Source organism: Lactuca serriola, chromosome 9 (assembly GCF_051521515.1).
Source record: "Lactuca serriola cultivar US96UC23 chromosome 9, Lser_US96UC23_V15, whole genome shotgun sequence".
Taxonomy (NCBI): domain Eukaryota; kingdom Viridiplantae; phylum Streptophyta; class Magnoliopsida; order Asterales; family Asteraceae; genus Lactuca; species Lactuca serriola.
Genome location: NC_136416.1, coordinates 22,548,176 through 22,557,280, shown reverse-complemented (window position 1 = coordinate 22,557,280; position 9,105 = coordinate 22,548,176). Strand labels below are relative to the sequence as shown.

General features: G+C 28.9%; 1 protein-coding gene across 1 annotated transcript; it reads left to right on the top strand.

The window, feature by feature from the left end:
- Positions 1-6,680: 6,680 nt before the first annotated feature.
- Positions 6,681-7,130, top strand: LOC145075438 (auxin-responsive protein SAUR72-like). The gene has a single exon (XM_079021687.1). The coding sequence runs from the start codon at positions 6,681-6,683 to the stop codon at positions 7,128-7,130; it is 450 nt and encodes a 149-aa protein (XP_078877813.1).
- Positions 7,131-9,105: the final 1,975 nt, after the last annotated feature.

The following is a 9,105-nucleotide window of genomic DNA, read 5'->3' as shown; positions in this document are numbered from 1 at the left end:
TTACTTTTGTATTTAAGAAAATTGAAAGCACAAGAAAATGCCAAGTGGAAAAAGAAAAAATCAAAAAATCCTACAAAATAACATGTGTCAAACTAAATGAGAACATGACATTTGGCAAAAACCTTTTTATTTATTAGAGTAGATTGTATACTAATGACTTGTTTTTTAGTTTTAAAAAAAAGTTCTTACTTTAAAAAAATTAATGTCATTGTTATTTTCAATATATCAAATTTTATAGGTGATGGTATGCCATCATTATTTATTTATTTATTAACTATCACAAAAATGTAATAAATGCTATGTTCTTATTATTTATAATTAATTTATAAATTATTTTTAAATAAACATAAAATATTTAATAATATATTGTTTCAATGTGTTATATAAATAATTGTTCTTAAATTTTCTTATTAACTGTTACTTTTTATTTTTTATTTTTATTATTTTAAAATTTAAACCACCGTGTTTTACACGGGTTATAACCTAGTTAAGCTTTAAAAACTATTTTTTTCACAACCTCCACTCCGACCCCGTACCATTCTTTCCCTTCCCTCACCTTCTTCCGATGTTGATTTTACCAAAACAATATGTAAACTTTTCTAGTTTTTACCAAGATTATAAAAATCGTTCGATGGTAGCTTGATGGTCGACTGAGGTTAAGGGATTAATCGGTCTTGGTGGAGATTAATCAGGAATCATAAATTATTAATAAAAGATTAAAGTCAATCAAAGATTAATATATTTTAAGAAAAACAAGTACTTCAAAATTAGAAAATAAGAAAATTTGTAATTTGAAAATTTGAAAATACGAAAAAATGAACATTTTGGATAATATTTGAAATTTTGAAATTTTTTGTGTAAAAAAGAAAAGCTTTTTTTTTTTTTTTTTTTTTTTTTTTTTTTACTTTTGTTGACCGATTAGTCCCGCCAAAACTAATTAATTCCCAATTTCTAAACGATTTTGTTTTAATTTTTATCTGATAGTTTATGTTCTTATCAAGATTATCCATTTGTTTAGCTAGCTTCTTAGCTTTTCTTTCTATTTAATGAACGTATTGTAAAACCTGTGATTGAGATTTTATCAAGATGCCAACATGTATCGATGTCTCATAGGTCGTCTGCTTTATTTACAAGCCACTCGTCGTGACATCACTTATTCAGTAAATGTACTAAGCTAATTTGTTTCAGATCCTCGAGCAAATCATTGGCATGCAGCAATGCGCGTTTTAAGATACCTCAAAACAAGCTTGGGACAGGGGACCCTCCTACCTAAAGATGGGTCACCAGATTTGGTGGCTTACAATGATTCCGATTGGCTTGGATTCCCATATTCGCGTTGTTCTAGAACGGGTTATTTGTTGCTTTTGGATGGGGCTCCTGTCTCTTAGAAGTCCAATAAGCAATCAGTCGTCTCCTGATCTTCAGCGGAGGCATAATATCGATCAACGACTACTACCGTCATCGATATTATATGGGTTCGATGGTTATTGTCATAACTTTGGGTGAAAGTCGCTACAGCTACACCACTTCTCTGTGACAATCAATCAGCTTGTCTCATCGCTCGCAATCTTGTTTTTCACGAGAGAACGAAGCATGTGGAGATGGACTGCTTCTTTGTTCGTGAAAGAGTAGAGTCTAAAGAGAGAGCTCCGATTTGGATTCATACCCGTGATCAACTGACAGACCTTCTTACAAAGCCACTTGGTTCAGATAAGCTACAATCCCTACATGTCAAGATGAACATTCGGAACCTGCATGCTCATCTTGAGGGGGAGTAAAGGATTTTATTTTAATTCTTATCCGATAGTTTATGTTCTTATCTAGATTATCCATTTGTTTAACAAGTTTGTTAGCTTTTCTCTCTATTTAATGAACCTATTGTAAAACCTGTGATTGAGATTTTATCAAGCAATAACCAAGTTGGCTCTTATCAGTTTCTTTAATTTCCGTCGAGCACCCCTAATTTTATTCGGTTGGAGAACGTCAAACGATTAATCTACAATTAATCCCGATTTCTGCAACCTTGGTTTTTACCAAAAGAAATACATAAGCTTTTCTAGTTTATACCAGAATAAATATGTAAGCTTTTATAGCTTTTACCAAAACACATATGTAACTATTTGTAGCTTTAACCAAAACAAATATGCAAGTTTTTCTAGCTTTTACTAAAACAAATACATAAAATTTTCTAGCTTTTACCAAAACAAATACGTAATATTTTTTTAGCTTTTTACCAAATATTAGGGTTGTAAACTAACCGAACGAAGATGAACGGGGCTTGTTCATGGTCGTTCGTTTAATTTAGCCTAACAAATAAACAAACACAAACAAATAAACAAACGAGTTTTCTTGTTCATGTTCGTTCGTTTAACAAATTACATTATTCATGTTCGTTCGTTTATGTTCGTGACACTGCTCAACGAACATAAACGAACATAGAGAAACAAACATAATTGAGCATATATTAACATATAATATAGTAATGTAATCCAACATAATTAAGAGTATATGAATATAAGATGAACTTATATGAACAAACATAAACGAACGTAAACGAACAACACAAACGAACGTTCACGAACATAACTAAATGAACGATACCATTGTTCATGATCGCACGTTTAACTAAACGACCGATAATTTGTGTTCATGTTCATTCATTTATTAAATAAACGAACATAAACGAAATTATCGTCGAACGGTTCACGAACAATTCGTTTACAACCCTATCAAATATACTACATTTTCATAACATAAGTAGAAATTTATAAAACAATTTGACATGTGTTCCATGTTTGAATAAAGAAATTGTAACAAGTCTCATACAATGTAATGACTATGTCTATGTAGTAATTCTAACACCATTCTAACTTCATTTCAATAGTTAATTATGCTTTGTAAAAAATAATAATCATTTATGACATTTTACCATTTTTCCTATATTTGACCAATTAGATTCTCTTTATATTCATGTTATTTTACTCCGGAATCGTACCAAAAGTATTTTCAACATACGGAGTATATAAATGCTAATAAAACCTTTTTGTGTATTTTTGACACTTTTTCTCAATTAAACATTTTACTTTGCCGAAAACATTTTCATTGAGGTTTAGGATGTCATTTCAGTAACATGATTATAAGTCCATTCTATTAATTTTATTTTAAAAATATCAAATTTTAGAAAAATAAAAGTCAACGAAAATTAACTTTCAACTTTTTGACAACATCACGAGTTGGTATGTAGCCAACTTTAAACCCCCGTAACTCTTGTGTATGATTTTTTAATGAATCAATTCTTTTTTCTACGGCTTCCTATCTGGTCACGACTACATGTTACACTAAAAAGTTAATTGATTTTGATAAAATAACTTGATTTACATGTTAGGCTAAAAAGTTAAATTGATTTTGACAAAATAACTTGATTTACACAGCCCTAATTGGAAATTTTAAGTTTCAGACTTGACCATTTTTTTATAAGTTAATGAAAAAAATCAATCAAATATGAGCATTCATAACTATCTCTTATAAACTCAGCTTGGATTGATTAGCTTTGCTATGTGTTCTTTGTTGTCTTTGTTAGTAATTAAGGTTTAGGCCCAAACTTTTTAGGGTTTAGTAATTAGGGTTTGAGTATTCTCTATATATTATGTAATTGTCTTTTGAATGGTCAATAAAGTAATCTATTATCTTACATGGTATCAGAGTTCTAGGTTAAAACCCTACTAATCACAACCCCCAGTCGTCGCCCTCCATCTCCGATTGACATTTTTCTAATAGTCGTCGGATGTATCTTCATTATGTTTCATATTATTTACTTTCTTTTCTTCTCATCCTAAATAATAAAACAGCCGCCGACACCAAACGGAGCTTCTTTATCGGCTTATTTTACTGTCTCGTCCTCGGATGGCCCCTCCTTCCGAGCCTTCTATCTCCTCCTCGGTTGGCCACTTCTTCTTCAGATATTTTTTCCGATTCAACCTATGATCTGCAATCGTCTCTATCTATTAACACTGTAGTCGACGGTCTCGTTGGAATTGACCCCGTCCGCCGCAACTTGAGCCTTCTTTCTTTCTCGCTGCCTTTCTCCAGACTCCTCTGCCTCTAGTTCCATGATCATCGTTGCCGCAACTCTTCTCTTCTTCTACAACATAACCGCCTCTGGATGTCATTTCTTCTCCGACAAGCAGTAGTTTTTAGCCGCCATTGTTAGAGTCCTAATTCTGTTGTTATTATTGTATTCATCTAGTTTTTATGTTTCGTTCTTTAGTTTATTTTTCCAGTTTAATCACCTCCTTCAGATCAAACTGCGGTGGGGATGTTAGTGATTAAGGTTTAGACCCAAGCCCTTTAGGGTTTACTAATTAGGGTTCGAATATTCTCTATATACTATGTAATCGTCTTATGAATGATCAGTAAAGCAATCTATCATCTTACGGTCTTAACTACATGTTAAAACCAAGAGTCACATGTTTAGGTGCACATAAGTTTGAAATCTTTATCTTTAAACATAACATAGGTTGTTGGACATACAATTATGAAATTTCTTAAACATGTCATTTTCAAAATGGCATAATTCTCTCATTTTTTTTATCCAAGTAACCTAATTCTTTTTGCATTACACTCTTTCTTGTGCTAACTATACATTGGAACCGTTTGATCAAAACTATTATCCTTTTAAGTGTGCCGATGCTTTAAAGTATAACATTTATCATTTTTTTGCGAAATCTCTAATTTATCCCATTTTTATATCTCTTTCATTTCAATAATACATTACATGGTACTTCACCAAATACATCTAGTTTCAACTTAATGTTGTCATTTAATTGTTTAAAAATGTTTGATATTGCCCAAATTCTAACACTCTTTAAGCACAAACCAATAAACATTTTCCCAATTCTACTCAATTTTTCGTAAGGTTTTAGAAAACTCCAACTAATTCCATGATTTCTTAATTCATAGATGTGTCGTTAATAGCGGTGAGATCTTAGATAGCAAATCTAGGAAAAATATCGGTTTAGAAAGTCAGTTCTAAATCACGGAACCACAAGAATCAATAATATTTACTGTTATTTCACCAATATTGTGATAGCGGTTTTGCAGCTATTTTGGCCGCCCGTTATTTAGGTAAGTTGATTTTAACCTTTTGGGTGTAATATACAGGTAATAACCTGTGGAATCCACGGTGACCAAGTAAAAAATTATTGTAATTTCAAAAATGTAATTATTATTGGATTTCTTATTTTTCAAATATAATTTTCTTAGTTATTTTTCTCTACCTTGAACATAGTACATGTTCCTAATTAAATTTGCATAAACAAATATAACCTATATTGTATAAAATAGTTATGCATGGAAATAACATTGTTGATAAAAAAAACTTGCAATGATAAACGATGGATTTTTAGTTAAAATTCAATTGAAAAGTATATAAAAATAAAAGTTTCTATAACATTTAAATGAATGTATTAATTTTTATTTTTTGTGTATTAAAAAATTTATAATGAAAATAATTTATTTTGCAAAAATATATTAAAAATAAATAAGAAAAGTAAAGAAAAAAAATGTATATTTGTAAGTGTAATTAAAAAGATTTATAGTTGATATTATAGACAAATTAATAGTATTTCTATTATCAAAACAGAATTATATATATATATATATATATATATATATATATATATATATATATATATATATACAGAGAGAGAGAGAGATAGAAGTAGGTATAAATGTTTTTCACATACTTAATTGTATGTATATTAAATGTTATCCATATTTATAACTCATTTTTATGGAAACTAATTAAATTCGTCATTAATGTCAACAATAATATTCTTTCAGAATAAATTCATATCTAGAAGAATGAGAGTGTATTGCAGCAGAATGAGAGTGTATTCTAGTAGAATACATTCTCATTCTTCATATTCCATACAAATTTATTGTATTTTAAGTGATTGAGTTTTGAAACAAAGTACGAACTCATATATAAAACCTAGATGCAAATTCATTCTGAAAAAATGTTATTGCTGGCATTAACGACGGATTTAATTAGTTTCCATAAAAAGAGAATTATAATTATGAATATCATTTAATATACATATAATTATGGAAATCATTTAATATCTATATTTATTTAATTAAATAATTATTTAATTTACTAAATTTCTATTTGTGCAATCTAGCACACAATAAATGTAAGAAACAAAATAACCTAGCCTATATATATATATATATATATATATATATATATATATATATATATATATATATATATATATATATATATATATGAGAAGGTAGTTTGAAGTTCAATATAAAATAGAGATGACCAACTTATGAAAGAAATAATAATTTTTTGTGGAAAAAACAAGCCCATGAATACTTGAATTTCGTCGCATCCCATCGAATCTTTTTGAGCCCAGTATAATAAAATTAAATATAAAGTTTAAATCATTTTTTAATTTTGATTCACACTAACAACAAAATATATTAAGATACATAAACAATTTGACAGCTAAAACATTTGAAGTCATATCATAGTTTATGACACAATGCCATCCAAGTGACAAATACATCTTAACCAATCAATTATTGACCAATCTAATCCGTCTTTGTCAACATAATCAACTTATATATATACATCGCTTACAAACTCCTCTTTGTTGGTAGGATTTCAACCCATGACGTCAAAATATCCACAAGTTTTTGTTGCGATAGAAATGTTCCGTAGGAAGACTTGTTCTATCAAGAAATTGGTCAAGAAAGCTACATACAGAACGAGATATCTTAGCTTTGAAAAGTTTTATGTTAAACAAGAAAGTTTGTTAAGATACGGTTTTGAGGGCTACACATCTACATCTATTACTACAGCTGCTGCCAACATTCGAAGAGGGTTCTTTGCTGTTTATGTTGGTGTTGAGAGACAACGATTTGTTGTGCCAACAAGCTGCTTATCTCATCCGCTCTTCAAGATTTTATTAGCCAAGGCTTCGGAAGAGTTTGGGTACAATCAAAAGAACGGTTTGGTTATTCCTTGTAGTGTTGCAACTTTTCAAGAGGTTGTTATGGTGACCAAATGTTGCAGTTGTATGTTTGATTTTGGACGTTTTCTTGAAGAGTTTATTATATAAAGGCATTTATATATATATATATATATATATATATATATATATATATATATATATATATATATATATATATATATATATATATATATTTTTTTTTTGTTTATTTTTGCAAATTCCCGCTTGGTTATGACTGTAAAAAGTTGTTGAATGATTGATAAAATCCAAATAGAAATAGGAAAAAAAAACATTATATAATAAAATGAAACAATCCTTTGTACAAAATAAAATCATTTTAAGACTACCCCATTGGGGGATTTTTGCAAGTGAGCTCATTGGGAAAAAAGTATTAGAAAAATAAAATGAAACAATCCTTTGTGAACCTGCTCGTGTGGGCCCAAATCGTATTGCAAATTCATGGCACTTGTACAAAATGGTTTTAAGAAACCAATTTAGACCGGCAACACCCACACCGGCGTTATTAAGAAAATGATAAAAAAACGACGTTAATGGAAGTGATGGTGGTAACAGGAAGCAACGTCCAAGCATGTAACACCTAATAACATGGATGAGGCGCGGTGTTCTTAGGTGTTATTTGGTGTTATTAGGTGCAATAACGCCCACTCCTAGCAACCTTATTTTTATGCTAAAAAGTAATTTTTGTTTATAAGTCATTTTTATCTTTAATATAATATAAAATAAAATAAAATATATCAAAATATCTAATTTACTTTTCTCTACAAAATAAGACGAATATTGATATAGTTTTATAAATATAAAATTTTAATGTAAAATAGGTTGGGTTGGATTGCTGATAAGTGTAAATAATTGGATTGGATTGGACTGTATATGTGAAAAAGAAATAAATTAGTTTTGTTGAAAAATTAGATTAGGTTGGATTGTTAATGGGGATAACCTAAAGAAATGAAATCAACAATTGCCTCCGGATCCCGCTTGGTTACGACTTTAAAAAGTTGTTAAATGATTTATAAAATCAAAATAGTAAATGCAATTTAATCACTGCCTTATCATATTCAGTGTTGTGGTTTCGACGGAAAACCAGAAATGATATTATCTTCAAAAATCGAAAATGCAATCCAATGCGGATGATAGTTGATATTCAAGTCACATCCTTTAACTGGATCAAGTATCGAGCTAGATTTGGGTCATTATGTTCATTTGATTAGTGCAATTCTCCTATTTTTAGTTGTATCTTGTAACTTCTTCTAGCAACTTGCTAGTTTCTTTAATGAATTTCTCTCGTTCAAACAAATATCTTTACAGATTTGCGATTTTTTTGAAAAATGAATAAAGTTTTTCTACCACTATAGTCAACATCGGTTACACATTCCTATACTATATAAAATAATTAAAGTGTGTTAATTAATCGGAAAATTTTATATGTATAATAGACAATACATAATTTACAATAGCGTTATGTTTAATCATACATAGTAGTGCACCTCTAGTATGTGAAAACGAATACGTATAAAAAAGGTTCTTACATATTATTACAATTTTACAAGCATGAAAACGAATATTTAATTTTTTTTGAAATTAAGTTGTAAAAATGGTTTAGGTCATTTTTTTTCATTTAACTTTTGGTTTTGTGTTCATTTGTTTATTTAACTCTTTTTAAATTTTAAAAGGTCATTAAACTTTTAGCTTTGTGTTAATTTAGTCACTTAACTTTTGTTTTGGTCACATTTAGTCACCTAACTTTTTAAGTTGTTCTCATTTAGTCACTAAACTCTTAAAAAATTTAAAAGTTTAATGACTAAATGAGCACAATTTTAAAAGTTGGGTAACTAAATGAGCACAAATCTAAAAGTTAAGTGTTTAAATGAGCAGAAAGTCAAATTTTTGATGACCATTTAAAACTCAAAAATAGTTAAGTGACCAAATGTGCACAAAATCAAAAGTTAAATGCCAAAAAATGAACTCATATAAAAAACATGTATAAAAAAATTTTCAGTAAAGAAAACTAATGTTTAAGAATTTATAAAAACAAAGTTGAAAAATAGTAATTTCTTACAAACAG

Coding starts and splice junctions, on each gene's coding strand:
- LOC145075438 (XM_079021687.1), top strand. CDS start 6,681: ATGACGTCAAAATATCCACAAGTTTTTGTTGCGATAGAAATGTTCCGT.